The 24,078-nt window shown below is 40.9% G+C and overlaps 1 protein-coding gene across 2 annotated transcripts in view; it reads left to right on the top strand.

The window, feature by feature from the left end:
- The first annotated feature begins 1,789 nt into the window (after positions 1 to 1,789).
- LOC117425070 (ski oncogene) overlaps positions 1,790 to 24,078 on the top strand; it is a 70,614-nt gene continuing 48,325 nt past the window's right edge. For both annotated transcript variants that reach the window (XM_059002496.1, XM_034041733.3), the window contains exon 1: positions 1,790 to 3,139. In XM_059002496.1, coding sequence (XP_058858479.1) covers positions 2,234 to 3,139 — 906 coding nt within the window. In that variant the 5' untranslated portion in view covers positions 1,790 to 2,233. The remainder of the gene's footprint in view (positions 3,140 to 24,078) is intronic.

The following is a 24,078-nucleotide window of genomic DNA, read 5'->3' on the forward strand; positions in this document are numbered from 1 at the left end:
CAAGAATGTGCTCAATGTATTATTTTGATTATTGTCATGAACACAAGTTTAAAGTATGAAATGCACGTTCATTTAATAAAGCAGGCACACAGCTTAGCAGTTTAAGTTTTTAAAACCCCTCGTATGAAAAGTAAATACTGCATAATAAATAATACAGGCTGAATATAATATGGATATGATTAAAGAATATATCTCAAAAGAGCCAACTTCCCAACGTTCCTTTGTGGGAAAGTGTGTTTGAGAACAAACACTGGAGGTACTTACAGGCTTATAATATATATGCATTTGCTGTATATTTCAATCACACATCTAACATGCTTTTTTTTCTTGCATAACAAAAAATGCTATTCACAATTAACTGCAATATTATAATATTGCTTGCAAAACAAAGTTGTTGTTTAATTGATGTATTGATTAAATTCTTTCAATACAACAGTGCATTTCCCAGTGAATTTTGTGAGGTGAACTATATATATATATATATATAGATAGATAGATAGACAGATATATATATATATATATATATATATATATATATATATATATATATATATATAAACCTAATAATGTTACTGTAAACATGTTTTAGTCAGTGGGCCCTACCAACATATTCCAGTATATGAATGTCACAACATCTGCTTATAAAATGGCTAGACTGCAGTAAAGCACTTTAGCAGTTGTGTATATTGGAGCGGCTTTTCCGAGAAATAAAAGTTTAAGTAAACAGGTTTTTTTTTCATCCTGGAAAAAATAAATAAGCTATTCGGCTTTGGGATGTGTCTCTCTGCTTTAAGCCTTGCTGATTAACTTGGTTTAGAATTCAGCTGCTTGTCTGCAATGCCCAGTCGAAAAAGAACTGCAGTTTTTCAAATAATGTCCTAAATCTGTTTTTAAGAGAAAGCACTAAATTGAGTTAGTCGGCATTAGTAAAAGGAAATCTTTTAGTAAAAGGAAATTCTGGTTTCAGCTGAATAGGAATGTGTGGGTGGAATGGACTTGCAAACACCCACCGCTTCATTCTCTCTGGTTCAGAAGTTTACAGTAGAAACAGGGTTGTGTTTCAGAACTGGCCTTGAAGCTACAAGGAACAAAAAAAAAAAAAAGTTTTTAAGGTTGCTGTCACACTCCCTCCTCATTTTTTTTTAAATACACTATTGCTCTACTTCTTTAGATCAAAAGCCAGAGACGCGCATGTTTACCATTAATGTATGTAACTGAAGATCAGAATAAATGGTTTTTCTTGGACATATATGTGTTTAAGGGTAATGGACACATATGTGTAAATATGTGTGTTTTATATATCCTATTGTATAAACAGAATATTACACTGGCCCACAGAGTAGAAATAAATAACGAAACATTGTGGGGGCATTTTGAACCTCCTGCTTTGCACAATTGCTTTATTTTATTTATTTATTTATTTATTTATTTTTGCACCCCTTGGTCGTCCTCTAATCATAGCCTGTTAGTTTAACTATTCCAAATTCCACCCTCCCCCGCTGTTTAGTTACATGTAGAATGGACTGTGAACCAAGTGATTCACTGTGCTCTAAGCTGTTTTTTTTCTCTCGCTTGCCTTTGCATCAGCAGAAGGCTTTAGAGAGCGGAGGGTGTGACGGCATGTACTAGGAAGAGCCAGCCTGGGGAGTCAGTCACATAGTTGGCTGGGATTCAATGACTGAGCCAGACACACACAAACACTGAGAAGGGGGGGGGGGGGGCTGTGAGGGGAGGGAGAGAGAGAGAGAGAGAGACTAAGTGAGCGAGCTAGCTAGCTGGCTGGCTCTCGCTATACAAGCATAACTTACTGCAAGGGCAGACTGCGTGGATGTGCGTTCTGTCAGTGCGTTAGTAAAGCCAAAAAGAAACAAAAAAGTATACAAGCTGTACTCAGCTGGGTTCATTCGCTGTATACCTTTGTGTAAGCGAAGTGCTAATTTTGTTCCATCTACTGTATTTGGAAAGGGTCGCTGCTGGATATGGACTGTAAAGGGACTGCAGCGGAAGACGCGCTGCTTCTACTGTACGCATAGTCTTTGGGATTGGAAAGGCACGGCGCTCGATTTCTTGTCTGTGGATGTTTGATGAAGCACTTCTGTTCTTCGTTTCTAACTCTGGAAACCTTGGATTTACAAGGAGCTACTGGGGTTGTTTGGGCGTCTTTATTTCCCACCAAATCCTTTTCCACCCAAGGGAAGTTAACGCTTTTTAAAAACCAAGATAGTGCAACATCATGGAGACTGTAACTCGACCAAGCTTTCAACCTCACCCAGGACTTCAAAAGACTCTCAGCCAGTTTCATCTGAGTTCCATGAGCTCCCTCGGCGGCCCGGCTGCGTTCTCGGCTAGATGGGCGCAGGAGATGCTGTATAAAAAAGATGGCAAAGATCCAGAACCGGTCCTTCACATACCCATCCAGCCTCCTCCTGTGATGCCGGGCCCCCTCTTTATCCCGTCAGACCGGTCCACTGAAAGGTGCGAGACTGTCCTGGAAAGCGAGACCATCTCGTGTTTTGTAGTCGGCGGGGAGAAGCGGTTGTGTTTGCCCCAGATCCTCAACACTGTTTTGCGAGATTTCTCCCTGCAGCAAATCAACTCCGTCTGCGACGACCTACACATCTATTGCTCCAGGTGCACGGCGGACCAGCTGGAGATCCTTAAAGTTATGGGGATTTTGCCCTTCTCTGCACCTTCTTGCGGCCTCATCACCAAAACGGACGCAGAGCGGCTGTGCAATGCCCTGATCTACGGGGGCACCTACCCGCCCCACTGCAAAAAGGAGTTCTCGGGCACTTTGGAGTTGGAACTCACGGAGAAGAGCTTCAAGGTATACCACGAGTGCTTCGGCAAATGCAAGGGGCTCTTCGTTCCGGAGCTGTACACGAGTCCCAACGCAGCCTGCATTCAGTGCATGGACTGCAGGCTCATGTACCCGGCTCACAAGTTCGTGGTCCACAGTCACAAAGCCTTGGAAAACAGGACTTGCCACTGGGGTTTTGACTCTGCCAACTGGAGGGCTTACATCCTACTCAGCCAGGATTACACGGGGAAAGAGGAGAAGGGGCGCCTGGTGCAACTTTTGGATGAAGTGAAAGAGAAGTTTGACTTCGCGAACAAGTACAAGAGGAAAGCAGCAAGGGTATGGAAACATTTATTATTTTTTTTTGCCATGTCAATTCCTGGGAGCAATTTTGATATTATTATTATTATTATTATTATTATTATTATTATTATTATTATTATAAGCGCTTGAACAGCGCTGCTTTTTTTAAAAACTAAACTTGTTTTAAAGTTTTTGAGATTCTTTAAAAACAATATTGCTGGAACAAAGATGAGATACAATAGCTAAGTAAATGATCCTCAGCATCGTTAATGAGTGGGGGTTTCAGTCAAGCTAACTGAACTTCAAAACAATAAGAGATTTGAATACTGTCGATTTCTTATTCATTCTAAGCCTTTCCCGTTAACGTCTTATAGATGCAATGCGATTTTTATAACACACCCTCCCACATAGGTTGGTTCCCACAAGTGTGGTAGTGGCTTATCTTAAAAAAAAAAAAAAAAAAAAAAAGACGTTGTAGTGCAAAAATACATTGAAAAGTGTTTTTTTCAATCTGCTAAACTTCTCCTTTTAGAAAAAAGAATATATATATATATATATATATATATATATATATATATATATATATATATATATATATATATATATATATAGCCTATTCTAAAAGGAGAAGTTTAGCATATTGAAATGTTACGATTAAAATGTTAATTGATTATTTTCCCAATGGGATGTAGTTAAATATATTGCCGCTAACAGTCACACTGTGTTATTTGTTTATTTTACTTTTGATTTATAAATAATTATAATTGTAACTCGAATGAGAACGAATGATTTCTGCTCTAAAGCGTTGCACGCGTCGGTTACGGTGATGGGAGCGCAGGTTGCGAACGCGTAAGGTGAAATTTGTGTCGGGTTAAAAGTTTTTCAGGGTGGATAAATATGTTTACCAGCATATTACACTACGGTACTGGGTAAAAGGTTAATATGAAAGAGTTTTGGTCTGTGAGTTGGGTTTTGTGGTTGTTGTTTTTGCTTGAAAAGACCGACCTACTTAACTGAAAAGCCGTATTTTTTTTTTTCAAAGGACATTTGACATTTTGACTTATAGAGCATTTTAGCCTTTATTAGATTTACATTTCACACATGCCTATTAATTGGCTGAGAAGAATAACGTTTTTAAGTAGGGTTATAAACTCATCATTTGGTTCCTTGAAGGTGTGAAGCATTCCCTTTGTTTAAAGTGTAGATAAGCATTTAAGTTAAAGGGAGACTGCCAAACTATTTAAAAGCCCAGCTTTGAAAAATCCGATTTGAACGATTTCTGTTCTCTTCTTGGTTATTTGCATCTTGTTTTCACGTACACGCTTTAAAAAAAAAAAAGAAAACAAATAAGAAACATAACGAAAATACCTTTTTTTAATTATTATTATTATATTGTGTTTGGTTTTGTGAATGCCAATGATCACACCTTTTAATCGCAATCGCCGACAATAAATCCGCACGATCTCTCATCATTGTTTTACAGCATATTGTGGAAATGTTTGATATATGAGTCTATTATCACAGGTGGTTGGAGGTGGATGGGTTTTCAATGACAGGCACATCCTTGCTTAATGATGTGCTACTTAGCAAGTCTGAGCACACAGAGGTTGATAGGTAAGACTTTTTGGAAGGGGCAATGATCGCGAATGTTGTGTCTGGCTATGCAGACGTCATTAGAAATAGACTAGCCTAGTTTTTTTTTTGCTTAAATTGGTGTTTTACCACAGAGCCCGATTCATGAAATAAGCTACTTAAAGACTGCTTAAAAAATAGAGTGTATAAACTTATAGAGGGTGTTGTGAAACACTAACCCCTTACTAAAACATAAATAAAACTGGTAAAACCGTTCTAGTTTGTTACCTGGGAAACGCGTTAGATTTTTCTTGTGACCCCGTATGCGACATAAGGATCGTTATACTAGGGCTGTTTATAGCAGAATGCTTCCTTTTTAACTTTGACAGTAGAACACTGTAAAGTTGGATTTGAAGTACCCTGGTGTTAACTTTTGCTTATAAAGAGAACAGAGGTTACAGTGGGGCAGTGCTCTGTTCCAGGAATCAGCTCTGTTGCTTTTCCTGAAAGAGACGCATCTTTTAAGGATCAAGTTATTGTTTTTCTATTTTGACAGCCAAACACTGGATACACAATACCCCCCCCCCCTCCCCCCCGCCCCCCAAAAAAAAGAAAACGGCTCTTAAAATATGTGATTAGGTCTTCTTAATAACCAAAAATGAAATGGTTTATAATTTGACAAGAAAAAAAAAAAAAAAAGTTGTTCAAATCTTTTTTTTTGGAGCCGTTGCAGAGAAAAATGTGATCAACACACGGTTGTGTGAAGATTGTATGCGTATTTCACATAACTCCCCCACTGAGTCAAAGCCACCTTTTAAAATTAATATTGGCGAGAACAGATCAAGAAAAAAAAAATGTATTGGGTGCAATGCTAATAAGTAATACAGACCCCTTCCCGTCGTCCCCCACCATAATAAACAAACAAAAAACAACCTTGCCTTGCATCTGCTTAGCTGCGTAGTAGTGCTTTGTTGCCCGCCTAACCCTGACTTTTACATTGAGATCTCCGTTAACAGATTGCAGACAGAGGCGGATTGTGCTCGTCGGGCGAGGGAGGGCTGAGTCTGTGTATGACGGGGGGTCGGTCAGCGCAAAATGTCCCCCTCACCCTCTCCAAAATAAAAACAAAAAAAGAAACCCTTTAATGAAAGGCCATCACGTCCATTTGCATGAACTGTTTCAGCTTGAATGGAGCTGATGGTGCATTGTGGTGGAAACATAATATGCTTCAACAATGGATTTCATTCACCCCCTGCCCCCACACCCCTCTTCTCTGTGTAGGGGGTGGGGTTGTGGCAGGGTATTCAGTGGTCTGTTTTACAAACAAAAAAACTGAATGTTTACAAACATAAATCCCCATAATAGCGGTAGAGTCAACAAGCACACTTGGAAAGTAAAATGGGTCATTAATGCATCAATTTGAACTATCCTATATAATGCAATACCTAAACGCGAGCTCTGAAATATAGCTCAGCTTGAAGGTAATGTCATTGGATGTGGAGTGGCTGCTCTGGTGAAATGAAACCTTGTATGCAGAACTGAAACTACAAAAAAAAAAAAAAAAAAAAAAAAAAACCTGATTGGTCAACCAGGGTGTGTGGTGTACCTACATTTCCAACCAAATCAAATCTCGTGAGGTAATGGGCTTGCTCTTTGGTTTCTGGTAACAGTCCATTTCTATTACTGTGGGCGGCTCCTTGGATCCAGTCCACCGTGCATGTCTGATAAAGCGCAGCCAAGTTATCTTCTATTTCCTGTAAGTTGTCAGTTTTTTTGTTTTTTTTTTATCAGTGCAGATCGATGCTGCATATGCATATGTGAATAACAATTACAGATTTACAGGCTAGTGTATTTCTGAAACTGTGTTCAGTTGCAGGGCAAGGTCATGAACTTACTCCCTGATTTGAAGCGAGTTTCTCAATTTCTTTCAGCCGGGCGGCTTTTCTTGCCTCGCTGTCTGCAATGTTGAGTAAAGGCACGGAAGCAGCAGACAGGATGTCCCATAGCTGCAATGTGTCTATCTGGATGTCATTGTGAAAGTCAAGACAGTTACTCCTGTGTAGAGCTGAATTGAGCAATCTCTGAAAAAAAAACAAAAAAAAACCTGCGACTTCCTGTTTCTCTGAAAATGCCAATAAAGGAACGTGATCTGCTATTTTTAACCCATATGTTCACCCTACTGTACAGATCTATGGGGCTGGGAAGTAATTCATCCGATTTGGGCACTGGGATTGGAAGGGGTCTTGGTACGTTTCAGTCCATAGCAAAGAAAGAATGCCTTGGAGTTGTTTTAGGTGAATTCCCATGTTTTTTTTATGTACCTTTTAACTTAGAATCAAAGCAGTACAACAAGGCACAACAGCAACCTAATACCTTCAGCCTGTACAGGGCCATATCCTGCCAAGATGCCTCCGAGCCACCTTCCAAAAGATTGTAACGTGCGTGCAAACTGGAAGCTCAGATACAGTTCATCTGTATTTGTTTACTGTCTTTTGAATCCAAGTCAAAATCCAAACCCAGACAGATTCGAGAATTTTTGTTGGGGTGACTTTCAATGCATAAGCTGAACAATGTCCATGTTTTGTGTTATTTGTGTCTAGGTTTTGGCAGCTAAGTACCCTTTACGAGCAGGGTGTGTAACTTCTTTACGCTCCAGATGGGAATGGTAGATTTATATAGTGGGGACTGGCTTCAGCAAACTTGTGTGGGTGACTCATTTTTATCAGTTTTGTGCTCCGAAGCAATGCAGTTAACCTTAGATACTGGAATATTCCATGCTCTGACACTGAGTTATTTATATGTACAGTATGACTGTACAAATATATCATAGTCATACTGTACATACAGTGCTAGACCTTGACACCACCGTGTAGACAGAACTATTTTTGCTGTGGTGCAGTGGTTAAGTGTGCCCAAGCCTTTAATCCCATAATGATGAATATGAATGTGCTGGATGGAATAACTCTGAGGTTGAAGTTTTTTTTTTTAATATTTTGGTTATAACCCAAATTGGGTTTGCAAAGGGTTTTGGAAATTAATGCTGAAGCCTTGTGTGTTGTTTTATTGGAAGAATACCTGAATTATTTTCTACACACACACATATATTTGGACTATTGGCATTTCTATCTATCTATCTATCTATCTATCTATCTATCTATCTATCTATCTATCTATATATAGACGAGTGTGTATTGTCTAGCTATTGAGTGACTTACATTGTGAAATTCCTATAGTCCATTTCCCCCCAGGTTAAACTGGATGAGGCAAGACCTCTGATGAAAGCATGGGTAGACATGAATGAGTCTGCAGACCTGTTCGATACTCAGAATCAATCATTTACCTCTCCACGGTTGCAGTTTGTAGTTCAAGCTCAATTACTTGCTTCTACCTTTTGCTGGGGGGAGGGAGTGGCTGACTCCTACGGCTAGGATAAAACATTTAAAAAAGCGATAGGTTTTTGTCAAGGTTCATTATGCTTTGAGGAATACCCCCTTCTCAAAATAACACATAAAAAAATACCTGTGCCACTAAATACCATTTATAGTGACCATTTATGAGTGCGTTTTAAACTCTGTTATTACTGATTTTAGTAACACATTTAGGAGTCATTTAATAGATTGTTCTTGCTTCACCACATTTCATGAAATTGTATTCATTAATGGATTTGGTTAAAAAAAAAATAATAATAATCACAATCTTCTCTCACCTCATAATAATTTTTGTTCCAGCTATTTCCCCCACTGTCATAATATAATTGTAAGTATTTCATTATACATTCTCTTAAACAATGTATGTCTTAAACAAACACAGATGTGCTCTTCTTGTAAAGTTTTGTAGCCTTTAAATATTCCAGAGAGTTGAAACTTTCTCTTTTCGCTGCTCGCGCGGCCCCGGTGCATTGTGGGATTTCCCGTCCACAGTTGAATGGGCTGGTTGTTTGAGGGGAAAGGAAGCGTGCTCCCCAAAGGATTAGAGGGCTTGTCCTGTTTCGTATGCAAGGCACATCGAGCTAAAACCCTCGGACAATAAGCCACATCCATTCGGAGCAGGGCACAACAGCTGCTGGGCTTGCATATGAATGGTCCAAAAGAAATCCTTTTTTTTATTTCATTTTTTTTCTTTTTTGAAAATGCGCTAACCTCAATTTAATTTTTTTTTTTTTTTTTTTTTTAAATACAGCTGCTATTAACTATTCTGATGCGCTGGTCCTTCAGAATTCGCTCGGCCGTGTAAAATGTAATCCTTACCCCATCTGGTTGTACAGTTAAGTCTGAAGTATTATTGTGATACCCATAGACTTCATCCTGTATTACAATGCCCCTTGTGCCGAGAGAGCTCACTATGGGATGAGAACATTGAAATTGGTAATCCACTATTTATTGGCCTCTAGCGTTGGCCACTTTCCACTTCAGATTGTCTTTCAAGACACACACACTATACAAAGACAGAGGAATCAATTAAAATGACCACCAGGGAATTCAGTGTTCCCAACCGATGCTTATTTACAACTGTCTATGACCACATTAAAACCTGCTTGGTTCTGTTTGCTTTGTGAAGTGTGGCAGGGTTCAAAGACACAGAACTGGCAATGCGACCTGTAAAATAAGAATCATGTGCCGTCCTCCAGCATATTCTCTGTTAAACACAGTACTTAGTCAATGGCATGCAAGCCGCACCGTCCTTGTATATATGCATATAGATGGTAATAAATGTGTCCATTGACTACCCCTCCCAGTCCTGGACTTCGTTACTGAGATGAGGTCTCCCCAGAATTTTAGTTTGAATTGCTCTGTAGCTTTAATGGTATGCAAATGCAAGTCAATTAAGAAGGGGGTTTTTAATTAGCAGTTAGGTTCATGTGCAAAGCGTCTCACACTAATTATCTGCCACACACGCTGCTAATTTGCTGGGCTTTTTCTGCAGACCCATCAAAACTGTGATTTTTTTTTTTTTAATTTTCTTTCTTCCTGAGGTGGTTAAAGCAGCAGGGGAATTGGCCAGCTATTAAAATCTGCTTTACGGCACCTTTCTCTAAATCACTTAAGAAAGTTTTTTTGCTGGCAAATTGCTTCACAACCGAATTTGATGGGGGCATATATATATATATATATATATATAACCCCCAGAACCCTCCCCACTTTTTTGCAAAAAAATAGTTAAAACACTGCTCTTATATTCAACTCAAATGGTACTGATTTAGTTGATAAACAAAAAAATGTGCATGTTAAACTTTGCAACCTCCACCTGTCCTGCCGACTCTGTTGCAGGCTGACAAATGGTTTATTGGTGCCTGCCTGCTTTATGATAATTGAGGCAGACGTCTGTGGGAATTACCGGCAATCAATGAATATTTCCATTGTGTAATACTTACAAGGAAATTGTATTTGTAGTTCTAGAAAGGCTGAAACAAAAGAGGTTAGATATATCAAACGAAACCTGTAGCGCGTTCGGTCCACCTTAACGATGAACCCTCGTGAGTCCTCGCCAGGGTATCCCATTTCAATTTGATTTGATTTAATACAATTAGATAGCTTTCAGGTGAATTAACGGCACAGGCCTTTGTGCATCAGCCTGTCAAGTCCTTTTTTTTCACCCAGGAGAATAGCCTGAGAGCTTCTCCAATCCTACACTCCTTTCCACCCCCCTCCCCCTGACCCCCTCCCTCACACACACACATACACACACACAATCCCATCTCATCCCAGGGCTCTCAGCCTCTCTTACAGAAGTCCATTATCCTGACCCCCCCCCCCCCCCCTTCTTGTGCTCCCCAGTTGCTCAGCAGACGACTGGGTATCGTGGATCTTTCAAGGGTATCTAGGGAAGACCAATGGAAGCCCAAGGATGTGGTTTATGGGAAATTAGGTCAATGAGACATGGAGGATCAATTCATTTATCAGGAGGTGGTTGGTTGTATATCTGTAAGCGTACGTGTGTATGATTGAGGTGGGGGGGGGGTTTAAATGTAGCGGTTCCCCATACTTCTTTCTCTATTTCTAAGGTTCCCAAGATTAACCTCTATGCTAGTGAATCGCAGCTGTGCTTACGGCCACCTCTGTTGGTTTCAATTTGAAGGTCCATTTCCTGATTAAGACAAAAGAGGAAAATGAATATTGACTGAACTTTGCAGACAGGGAATACATGGTAGAATCTGATTGAAAACGCCTCTTAATGGGTTAATGCACATTTTTTGCAATCACACCTTTCTAATTGAATCTTTTTTGATGAATACATCAATGTGGCTCTGTAACGAACTCTTCATTATTAAGTATTACTAAATCTCAATTTGTTGTCGTGGTTTTTTTTTATTTTTTATTCAGCTTTTATTTATTATTGATGATGGATTACGGTGTGCAGCACAGGCCAGTGTGTTTATTTAATGAGAGAGATAGTGCCACAGAGCTTAAAATATTAATCACACAACTGCCCGTGCAATTGAAGATGTAACATTAACTACACATTGAGTGATGCTGAGCTAGAGAATGCCACCATACGGTATGCGAATGCAGCGTTTTCCCCAAACCTTTTTTCTTGTTTTATAGTGTAACACACTGGGCTACTTCTAAATAATAAATAGCTGTGTATACAATAATATATAATAGTGCATAATGTATGTCTATATTCCGAGCCCTTGAAACCCAAAGGGTTGTTTTCATTTTACCTGAGCCAACACAACCCAGATATGTATATTACCCTTGCATGACTGCACACTGCATGTTTTGACCTCCATCACCAAACATGCTCACTGTTAGTTTACTAGCCCTGGCTTGAAGGCTGGCGTTGACCTGAATTGGATTTGTTCTTCGCTGGTTCAGGAACCACCAGTGGTCTCAGGGGTTAAAAAAAGAGACTTTTCCTGCACGGCTGCGAGTCTCTTTTGTATGCGCCTCTGTGTGGTTGTGTGGCTGTCTGTGCGTGTGTTTTCAGATGTGTGGGTCTTGATGCTTGTGTGCGTGTGTACGTCTTTATTATTATTTGTTTATTTAGCAGACGCCTTTATCCAAGGCGACTTACAGAGACTAGGGTGTGTGAACTATGCATCAGCTGCAAAGTCACTTACAATTACGCCTCACCCGAAAGACGGAGCACAAGGAGGTTAAGTGACTTGCTCAGGGTCACACAATGAGTCAGTGGCTGTGGTAGGATTTGAACCGGGGACCTCCTGCTTACAAGCCTGTTTCTTTAACCACTGGACCACACAGCCTCCTATGTCTTTATGTCTCTGTTAATGTGGACTAGTTCACTGCTCATAGAGACATCCTGGAAACACATTGAATGTATGAAAAAGGCTGCCAAGGGGAAGAGTTTTTTTTATTAGTCGGGTAGATGAGGGCTAAGTAATTCTTTGGAGCAGTTTCAGGAATTATCTTTCTTATAGGTCCACTCACATGTGCGTCTGTGTGTTTGTATGTCAGGGTGCGTACACGTCTGTGTGTGTGCGTGTGTGTATGTGTGTGTGCGTGAGCGCTATTGGAGGGTTAAAGACATACCAATAAAAGCCCAGTGTGGGTTTAGAGGCTTTGTGTGAATGTGGGCTTGAACTTGTGTTTACATATTAAGGTGAGGTTCGGGTGGGGAAGGAAGCCTTTACACAAGTGACAGGTAATAACGTACACACGGAAAAAAGAAAACTAACAACCGTCAGATATTTAGAAAATCTGCTAAAAGGAAATCAATGACTTGAGAGGACCGTTTGTACTTAAAATAAAGAAAAAGCGACAGAATCAATTAAAGATTTCAAGCTTCTCATCTAAAAATCCAATCAAGAATCCATTGGAAGTTTTAAAACGGTAGAATTTTAAGCAAGAAGTTAATTATACAGCACTGTGTGCCTAAGGCTGAAGGATAGACTGGCTAGTTGAAATCTTTTTTTTTAATAGACTGACTGCCCGTGAGGATTGCTTAATATTCATTTACACAAATACCTCCTCATGATAAAAAAAAAAAAAAACGTCTTAACAGTGCAGAGTGTGTCCTGCATGTCTTGAATACACAGGGTTGCAGTTTTTAGTGCATAGACAGGAGACATTGCTGGATGATGAGATTAAACCACAAACCAGTTTTATTGTAGTCCTCTGGTTCCAGCTAACAGAAGGCGAGACTTAACCCCTTATAGAATTTATTGACAAGTAAAAACAAAAACAAAAAAAGAATTGCCTGAATAGATGGGGCGACCTTTCTCACGTCTGTGCGTCTCGTGAGCTATAGATAGAAAGTATTTGAAATTGTGTTTGCAATCGTGTCTGTTCAGCAGGGTCATTGTTAGAAATGGCTCAGTTAGCAGACAGCCAGGCTTTGGGAGAACTCTGCAGCAGGTCAATATATCAATAGACAGATATGTGGTTTAGGTACAAATCAACCAAGACGCCTAATACAGCAAATTATCGTGACAGGTTTGTGTATCAGGAACTGGGCTAATCCTATCCAAATTCCTTTATCTTTGAATAATGACTGTATAACAGAAATAGCGTCTAGAGATTCCTCCTGCAGGACATTTTCTATTGAAAAGCAAGGGTTCTTATCGCAGAACAAACTGCTGTATGTCATGCCACCCTCTTAAAAAAGATCTGAAAGTGAAATGTGCACTAAGTTCAAAGAGCCGGTTTGCATTGATTTAGTCTGTGGTATTTTCCCTAAACATTATCAAAGCACATTATTCGATGGCAGATGTGCATTGTTTATTTATTTATTTATTTTTGGTTCTTTCTTTGTTTTGTTGCCAACTAGGACTTGCGTAAAAGCATCTTTATATGTTTAAATGTTTCTCTCTCTCTTCACAGAACATGGGAAAGGGAGACAGATCAGCTAGTTCTAATTTTAAAATAGATTTGTTCAGTTTGTGGTATTGAAACCAGGGCTGGTGGTACCTTAACCTAACTTTGAAAAAGAACAACCACAAGGAGAATCTGACCGCTGTGGGAGCGGGGCTAGGAGTTTTTAGACAACCCCTAAGACAGTGTGTTAAAAATGCTCTTCTTTATTTTTATTTTTTTTTTTCAAGAGATGGCTGCCACTGCTGCCACGGTGCTGTAGACACTCATTCAGAGAATTTGTGCCTTGTCAGCCGACGCTGTTCTTTGTGCGATGATGTCAGGCTCTAGAATCCCATGTGTTGTCAAAGGGGTTCTGACACATGACCTCTTCTAGGACCACCGCCCCCCCCTGCAAAATAAAAGAGCTCCCAAAGGACAGATGGCTTGTTGATAAATAGGATGGGGGGACGGGGGGGCAGGGGGACAGGGGATGATAGTAAAATGTTACGAATCTGAACCAGCCATTTCTGTGCAGAATTTTGGAATTGATATTCTTTAAATGGTACTCATGGCGGGGAGCTGGCTACTCATTTTTGAAAAATTTCTGAATTTCTGTTTTGGTTTTTTTTTAGGCATTTAATTTGATGTTCATTTCACACATTAGTGAAAACAGGAAATAAACAACACAAATCAGTGTGCATCTCTCATTTCCTTCCTGGTTCTTTATTTAATGCATCTTGTGTTTCATACATATATTAAATAAAGCACTAACATTCATTATAAGCAGCATTGAAGTTTCATATTCAACAAAAAGTACAATTCCTGGTTTCAGCTCTGCGGACACATGCCTTTTTTTCTCATTAGATGAATGCTGCACATAAATGTGTCCTCTTATTTAGCCACTGCCATAGCTCACTGTTTATCTTCAAGGCAATTCAGACATCTACAAATGCCCCAGAAACCTTGAGGTGACACTGCTGGTGCATTACGGACTGCCAGACGTGCAAAAATCAAATGAGAGAGAAATGTGAGAGATGATTAACAAGCTCAGTTAAGAGCTTGCTGCCTAACCATTTACATATCCATCTGTCTGCTTCCCACAGTGACGTGGGCAAAGCACACCCACAGCCCTACTGTCGGCACACAATTGCAGGGTGCACCGTGTAGCTCACTCTAACAATGGCTAAACAGATACAGAACTGACTCAAAAATATAACAAAGGCATTGAAAAAAATAATGCAGTGTCCGGAGCACCACAGCAAAAACTCAGTTAATCGTGTATCTTATCTTAACCCTAAGCTGTAGTACTGAGCTGTGGGACCCTGATTCAAATGTACTGTAGAGCGCAACTGAAATAACCACTAAGCTCGCCTTTCTGAAGCTTATACGTCATGCAAACAGATATAGTATTGTACTGGGCTTGTTGGGTCGGGGGGGGTTAGCTTGGTGTCTACAATACGTGAGGGAGTGCAGCAGCCAGCCTTCTGAATAAATGAATGAATTGAGGAATTCTCTGCAAGCTGATAAAGGGAGGTAGCATGCTGAAATAGCTTGCGCCCCCTGCTTTTAAATGGGTGCCGGTGACTTCTTCCTGACTCTAAGCTCGCCAGGGCCAGTGTGGTGCAGAAATTAAAATATTAAAAGGATTGGATGCATTCTGCTGTCAGGAGAGGCTTGGGTTCCCATTGTCTGGGCTTTTATGTGAGCTGTTGGGTATTAAAGACGGGGGTCTCCAAGGGTCTCCAGTCTCGATGCTGGGGGGGGGGGTGCTCTCTTGTCTTTTGGGGTATTGTTTTGCTGGGCGGGTTGGGGGGTTGGGGCACGGAGGGGTCCTGCCATCTTGTTAGGGTTTGGTCAGGCCCCTTTGTCATTCTTTGTTTAAATGACATCAGCTGGGACAGTGTGTCGGGGGACAGATTCAAGGAGACAAAGCCCCCCGCCATTTGTATTGTCCCGGGACGTCGGTTTCCCAGCATCAGATTCAGCCAATTATACTTCAGATTCAGCAAATCGGTCATTGTTGTGCACTTGATGTTTGCTCTTTTTATCAGCTTTCAACCACAAAGACCAAGACCGCTGATACGTGGGCTAGTGTTATTGTTTAATAAAACAAAATGTTGTTCTCTTTTCTTATTGGGCTACTGTTATACACATTGCGCGATTTATGCAGGAAGTCATCCTAACCGTCAACTGTTGTTACAGAAAAGTCACCTTATTTATATGACTCAAATAAATGTTTTCTGTTTGAACTGACTCTAGTGTTTAGGGATAGAGAAAATGGTGGGGTTGCTTTCTAAAACGTTACCTTAATCAAAAGTGCGGTATTATCCCAAGCTCATGACTAATGCTGCCTTCCCATCTGTCCGATTGGTGAAAATCCGGGATGTATACGAGCGATTGAAGGCTCAGGTTTTACATCTGATCTGAGACACGCTACAAACGTGTGATTATTGTGAAACATTAAGCTGATGTCAGAGTCACTGTGGAATTTGTTCGTCTGAGACTTTATGGTATATTTTATGGCCTTAATAGTAATCTGGACTCAGTGTGTAAAAATAAAATGCGTCTGCTGTTCGACTTCACCTTCAAACTCATTGCATTGTGACGTCCTTATTTATTTATTTATTTATTTAGTAGGTTTCATTCCATGCGTTTCTGCATTTACTTTTTGGTTTGTAGTGAATGCATGAGAAGTTTGGATTGAACTAGGAAAATTCAAGCCACTGAAACACACACGCCCACACGCAAAAAAAAAAAAAACAGTTCCTGTGTGACGACAGAGATCATGTACTGTATCAGTCGTTTATGAGTTTTTAATGGCTTTGATATTTTTTGCAAGCCTGGGGGTAAGGCTGAAACCAAACCTATATTTTTTACAAAGAGATTAAAATGTTCTCCCTTTTCAGGGTTCCTCCCTCAGCCACTGCTTCGTTCCCAGCCTTGGGGGCATCCTGTTTGGGGAGTAGGTTACAAAGGAATGGCAACCCCAACCCCAACCCCCATCCCGTGTCATTTTTAAAAGAATAGGTGTGTGTGTGTTACCATTAAATCTAATGGGACATGCATGTTATTTAGACAGGCCAAATTAGAAACTGTTAGCCACGGATACCAGGATAGTAATGATGCTTCTTTGGAGCTGATTAGGAGACTTTAATTAACTTGTTTGTTTAAGGACAGCAGCAAGACAGAAAGGTTGGTTTGCATGCCAAACGCTTTGCAAAAACAAACCAAAAAACTGATCATTTGCAAAATGTGGTTGATGCGCTATATTTTACACCACTGCACACCAACCATCTCCCACCCCTGCGTTTTGCACTGCAGTCATCTCTCTTAGTGTTGGACGTTCCCCTTTGAATATGGTCCGAATGCTTGCCTTCCAAAGGCGCTAGGTTTTGTAACGAGGCTGGAATGTAGTAATAAGTGTGCCATTAGGCTAATGAATGTGATTCAGGCATCCGTTCTAGAATGGCAAGCATGCATCTGTAAATAGACTGCTGTGACAACTATCCTTGTTAATTGCAGCAGCAGTTCCTAAAAGGTGGGCAAATTAAAACAAGACGAAAAATCTGTTATAGTAGTTGGGTAGTGGTGATGGTTAGTAATTTTCATAGCTGAGAGGTACGTCATGCAGGTTGACTGCCCAGATTTGCACAAGGAAGGAAATCGCCACCCTTCCGACCTTCTATGACAGAGATTTTGCAGAAGAGTGCAGAAGAGAATCCAGCATGTTGACTTCAGAGGGTGCAGGCTTTGGTTTTAAGACTGGATCAAAGTATCTTCCCAATGGAAATGCTAAAACCTACAGAAAGTTAGCAAAGGCAGCAGTGCAGAAGAACATATTGGCTGCCAAGCAGTTAAAGGAACTAAGAGCGAGAGGGGAGAATGGGTTGGGGGGCATTGTGTGTCCCGGTTACAGGGACTGGGGCAGCAAACTCTCTCTTCGCCCAGCAGGAGATGGTTTTTGTGGTCCGTCACACCTTAAAGGATTTCGTGAGGAAGCCAGGGGTGGAGATCAGTGATGGGATTTAAGCAGTCCATTCAGGGAGGGGGGGCTATTGAGATCATTATTCTTAAGTGTTGGAAACAATAGCATTTAGTGATCCCTCAAACCTTTCCCCTAAATCACTGATATGTATACAGTTAATCCCATTCCCGTCCCTCTTTTATCAATGAAGCAGCAGCACAGAAAATACATAAAACAATGTCTCGAAACTGGATTTTACTACTGCAACATGACTTCTTTTTTCCCCTTCTTCTTCTGAAATACATCTTTCCCTTATTAGCCGTGTGTCATCTCATTGATTTATTTTTCTTGCCAAGACCCCCCGCTTGTTAATAATCCAATTAGAGAAGTTCAGAGTGAAAGTGCTAAATGCTGATTAAAACAGCGCACTGGGGTGCAACGGGTTAATAAGAAATGGTAATGCTCTTCCCCTCACCTCCCACCTCCCCCTGTTGTCAGGGAGACCATAAGTAACTGGCCATTTATACAGTGCCTACCTCTCTATATATTCCAGTCAGTTTATGGACATCTGCCTGTTTGTCTGCACGTCACATCTATCCACACTACCTATTTGTTTTGACCCATCTGTCTACTTTGCTTAATTATCTGAGGACAACGCAATGCATTGGCTATTGACAGAACTCTGCTTGGGTCACGTTTAAAACTGAACCCCCTTGCCATTTACTTTCAGATGCGAATCCAAGAGCAATTCTAAATAGACAGTAACTGAATACAGTATGTGGTGTTATTCCCTTCCCTGGCTGCCCAAGCAGATTATTTAGAGAAGGATGCACTGCAAGAATAAAGATGCCACTGTATTGAACTGCACACCAAAGCTGTGTCCTCTCCAGACGTGGTTTCACGCTGTATTTAAATATAACTGCAGGAGGATTTTATTTTCCCGGCGTTCTCTTATCTTAGTTGTTTTAAACAAAGAAATAGACATTACTCAGTGTTATGTGATAGTTGTTTTGTCTTGAGTTGAAGGGCAGAGGGAGTCGTGTTTTGTCTTTTCCGCTCTTTCTAGAGATCAGGGAAGGATCGCCTGGATGTCTTTGCACAGCCATTGCGGATGACATCAGATTTGTAACATCAGACAATGCTTCCTTCTGCAATCGATAACGTTCGCTCGCCTTCTTCCAAAAAAGTGCGTGCAAAGGTTAGAAAACTAGCAAGCGCTGATAATCTTAGATTTGGCTTGCAATGCCCATCAGGAAACACCATTTAAAAAAAAATATATATATGACCAATTTATCTTGTACGTTCTAGACACAGGACTTGGTTAAGAATAAGAATAAAAACAGATCTGTTTGTTTTTTTCAGTAGGCATATTTGTGGAAAATAATGGAGTGTTAAAAAGCTGATTTTATCGGGCAGGGGGTAGTTAATTTATCATTTGCAATAGGCACTAATAGGCCTGGCTGAGCTAACGCAGAGACTAATGTGTCCATTAGTGCCGCCCCCGGTTAACAGGGCTGAAATAGAGTGATGAGATGGCTTGTTTACAAACAGTGTTCATTTTTACACGGAGCTGGCCTGTTTACCTGACCCTTTCTAACCTCTCCCTCCGCCTGTTGCTTGAGGGATTGAGGTGTTTTTTTTTTTTTTTCTGGTTACCTTGGTGTTCTTAGCCGTGGCAGGGTGCTAAGAACAAAAACGTGGCTTCCATTTCCTGACTGTTTCATTACTCTGTTTAAATCGGCCCAATCGACTCCTACCCCCCCCCCCCCTCCACCCCCACACCCACCCCCTCCACCCCACACCAACTCCTGCCCCACTTATCCCTTTTGGGAGCCTGTTAAGATTCTAGATTTTAGATTAGTTTGGATTTTGTAAACTTTTGCAGTCAGACATCCTGTGCTTTTCTTTTACAACTCGATTGATATCATGTTTTATTTCAGTGCTTCATTTTTGCATAAAGCTGCAAAACACACATCTCTTGATTGGTCATATTAAGCCAATGTTTCTTTAGGCTCGGCAATTAAAAATATAAATAAATAAATAAAGGTATAGCATGCATGTTGTGTTGGATGATGTTTGCTTTGCTGAAGAACTCTTGATTGGACTGATTGGGGGCGGGTAACAGGATGAGAGAGCACTTTTATATGGTCGCTGCCTCCTCCCTCCAAACCCAGCCTAGTTCAAGGGTCACAGAGCCAGCCTGCTGATTAGAGAGTTTATCCCAGGCAAGTGTTCCAGGCGGTCCCCCGTCCACCCCAACACTGCTCTGCTTGTGTGCTGCCCACGTGACCTCAGTGGGGTGATCAGAGCTGGATGAACAGCAGAGTCACAGCTGCAGGAAGCCTTAAAGGGGTAGCGCTTGTTAATAATCGTGTTCATATATATATATATATATATATACATTTCATTAAAGGAGTTATCTTTAAAATCAATTAAAGATCAGGTGTTGCCGGATTCTTTCAACGATCCACGAGTTCTCAATACTGGCGTCTCTGTTTAGTTGGGGCAAGTAAATGCATAGTCGAACAGGGTGGGGGGTATATTTAAGGAGGAATGACCGAGGAGAAAGAGATAGCCTCCTAAACCCTGTACCGGGTGGTCCATTCTAGGCAGGTGAAGAAGGACCTCATATAAAGAGCCCACCATTGTGCTGTGCACCTGGCTACAGAGTCTGCACTGTCCTTCACTACCGCTTATCTCTGGAGATCTGATTCATCTCCAGTATTCAGGTTGAACCGTCTCTAGAGTAAGCCCTGTGTCTTGGATTGTGGCGTTGCTGATATGTGATCCCTTCTACCCTAGCAGAACCTTAGCTGCTGGACGAGCCAGCCTGTCTATAAATAGTGGTTGTTACATTTCGATCTTGTTTAATTGGGCAGGGCACGGGGTGAGCGTGTGTAAGCAGGGGCTTGATAATTAAAGGCTGAGTGAATATTTAAAAAAAATACAAATATCGTGTCCTAAAACGAAAGCCCAGCTCAGTTCAGTTTTTTTTTTCAAGTGCAGGCAGTAGCCTGGCACACACAGGGTTAAGTTCGTCTGCACTTGCTAAACAGAATGTATCAGTATATTCTGCCTAGAGGAGACTCTTCTGTGTCCAAGTCTACCCTAGTTCAGATGCAAAACTGTTGAGACAGCACATCTGGCTGTTCTCCAACCGACTGGCATTAGTACAGGGAGCACATTTTATCACTGCCTCTCATGCTACCCCGAGGCATGCTCACTGCCCCCCTCCCCCTCCCTTTCCACAGCCTCAAACGCTAAGCCTTGTGATTTTGCCTCCGAGCCAAGTCTTTCCCTGAGTTCAACTCATACAGAACAAAATGTTCGAGGCACTGACCGAAAGCACCAGCATGTGCGGGCCACCCCAGCGCTCTTAAGGGCGTCCAGCGCTATTAGAACCAAAGACCCTTTGTGTGGGCACTCAGACAACGGAAGATTAGCTTCTGCACACATGTTTACAGAATGTGCCTCGAGCAAAACCACTGGGGGTTTGATTAAAGACTGATCGGCAAACGACCCATTATGGCAGTTCAGTTGATGAAAAAAAAAAAAACAGTTTGCCTTTGTCCTAAATTCGTTGGATACCCGGATACCTAACATTTTGATGAACCTTTCTATTAAAAAAAAAAAAAAAAGCTATTGTAATTGATTTTTATGCTTGATTGCCAGTGGCAATGACAAAGCACGACAGTGTAAGAATTTTTTAATTAAAATGCCGCAGTGCTAACTAACAGAGCAGGTATTTTCTAGCTGGTAACTTGAAGTAGAGAATATCTGGACAGTAATACTGGGTGTATCAATCTTCTGCCTTAACTTGGCTAGGACAGCATTCATCAACAAACAGTAACAGGGGACTTCAAAGCAGCATTTTTACTATGTTCAGTGGCTTTGAAACATTGAGAGTGAACAGAGGAAGTACTCATTAAGAATTGGAGCTCAGCACAGAGTGGCTGGTTGCCTGTGTGCCTAATTTCCTTTAAGAGTACACTTAGTGGGTAGACTTAGTGGAGAGCATTCCATGGGTGTGTATTCCCCTGTACAGAACAGATCACCTTTCATCGGCAGTGCCACATATACAGCGATGGCCAAAAGTTTCGCATCCTCTAACTATCTGAACATAATTTAGGTATTTCATTTAACATCATGCAATCAGAGAAACTACAAAATGATATCGCAAAAGCTATAATACACATTTTTCGATTTTCGATATATGGAAAACTTCAATATGTTAACGTAACTTTATTCGGCAGGTTCCATCCATGAAGCAAAATGAGTTCATTCTGTCGGGCGATGCCAAAAGTTTGACCAGAGCTGTATATTTAAATTCACCCCTGCTGTCAGATATTGATCTCCTCTGAAGTTGACGGCCTCCTTAAAACTGTGTATTTTTTCTTGGTATCTTGTTAGCACGGCTGGACTTTGTAACACGAGCCAGCGCTCTCTCTGTCTCTCTCTCAGTTCAGAAGCTTCTGTAGTAAACAGAACAAGTACGCAAAGAAAATGTTTATTTAGTTACTGATAACCAACCTGCCAATTTCTTTCTTTATTTCTTTCCAGTAAATGCGACTGCTGTTTTTTGCTACAGCTCATTAGAGCTAAATTAACCCTTTAATGAGCGGTACCACAAACTTCGCTGATATCAGTCCACTTAAGTGCCAAGGATAGGCTTTGTTAATTGGCCACCAAAACAAAAAATCTCATTGGATATAAACGCATTGAGGTACTGGATTGCAGCATGCAGTACCATATCTGAATGCAGTTTACAACCTTTTCCTATTGTTTGCCATATAAATATTTTAGAGAGCTGTGTGTTTGTATAAGTGAAGGCTGGAAGACTATCTCCAAAGAAGTACCCCGTAAAATGCTGCAAACAATAATACACAGTGCCATCAAGGTGATGAAGTATTGTGAAGTGTGCAGCCAGTGCAGTTTTAAATAAAGCACACACTGTGCTGCCTGCATATCTAACTTGCATTATACTGAATTCTTACGAGATTGGAGCTAATGCGGTTGCTAAGCGAAGCCTGTCTTCCTGGGCTTAATAAGACTGCTGCCTTTTCAGACATGCCAGGTCTGATAGGATACAGAACACTGCAGCAAATACTCCCTGCTTTGAGCCAGCCGTGTTTCTCACAGTTTAAAGACAAGTTGTGCTTTTCTGTGAGGCTGTAGGACAATCTTTATCTCAGTCCAGATAGATATACCAGTATGTCGTTTTTAGCCCTTAGTTCCTTTCTTTGCCACTTTCTTCGGAAACACACACACACAAAAAAAACCCAAACACTTGCTGCCAGTATGTACTACACACAGAGGCCGACGGTAAACCACTCACTTCCCTTCTGTGCAAAAAGACAGAGAGGTCAATTCTAGACACAGGATGTTGGGATCAAAAATCAGAGATCGTTTGCCATGAAAGGTTCACAGAACCGTTAATTTGATTGCCAGACAATGCCCTGGGCCAGTATTTAAGTATCAGCAGTGATACTGTACTGTCCTATCTTAGTTCTTAGTTACAGTAGGCTAAAGCTTAGCAATTTACCCCCTCCAAACAACCTTGATGAGTTGGCTAAACAGTGATTATCTATTTATAAACAGACTGTTTGAGGAAGGTCACTCATGCCTCTGCAGGTGCCCCCAAAATACAGCATAACCTTTAGCAAAACTCTATCTGTGTTGTCGGCCCACATGTTCTTTGGTGTGTGAGTATTCATTGGGAATTTGAATTTTTCTGACCCCTTTACTGTTAAATAACAACCTCCAAGCGATTTAATAATTATATTAAATATGACCGTATTTGCTCATTAGCTGTTTGCCCGCTGCGTTTCGTTTGTAATTTTGTGTTTGAAAGCCTGACACATGCAGGGTTTAATGAGTTTAAAAAAAAAAGCTTATAAATAAAGGATGAAAAAATGTTTCAGCTGATATCAGGAGGAACGTACTGCAACCCTCTCTACATATCTGTTTTGAGCATGTCAAATTATGCTTAATTAGAGTGCAAATCTCGATTTGTTGATTCAGTTTAATGCAACCTTTCCGTTATCCTTTACTGTAAAGCCAGCCACATTTCATTTCCTTGCAAGAAAAGCATTAGTGGACAACCAGACTCTGTAAAAGCATATGCACAGCAATTACTTTGCATGCATGTATTTTTTTTTGCAGCTGCATATTAAGGAATGGCTACATCCACCAGATTTTTTTTTTAACCAAAAACAAACAAAAACCGAAAAATAGGCTTTCCTCCATTGTTCAGTAAGTGCAGACGTTGTGATTTCCAGCTGTCCTAAGATATTAACAATCTTAAATGTTCACGCTAGCCTGAAGCCTAACAGGTCATTGTTTTACATTTTATCTTCTTCTCTGTACCACAAAGTTGGGGGGCCTGCTGTAACAGAAGCGCCCGCTGTTTTAAAATCGAGCGTGGCTCCGCAGAGCTGTCATTTCAAATTAACTCAACTTCCATTCCTCTAATCCTCTCCCTCTCTCTCTCTCTCTCTCCCTCTCCCTTTCTCTTTCTGAGCAAGGGACCCGGGCCACTGCTTTATGTAACCGTCTCAGCAGAGAAAAAGACGGTTGCACGAGGATGTCAGTTTATTTTTTAATCTCGCCATGTCACGTTTCCAGCAGGGGGGTTTAGTTGGGGCGGGAGGGGGCCACTGCCGCGGCCTGTCTAGATGGATTTGCAA

Source organism: Acipenser ruthenus, chromosome 27, assembly GCF_902713425.1.
Source record: "Acipenser ruthenus chromosome 27, fAciRut3.2 maternal haplotype, whole genome shotgun sequence".
NCBI classification, from domain to species: Eukaryota; Metazoa; Chordata; class Actinopteri; order Acipenseriformes; family Acipenseridae; genus Acipenser; species Acipenser ruthenus.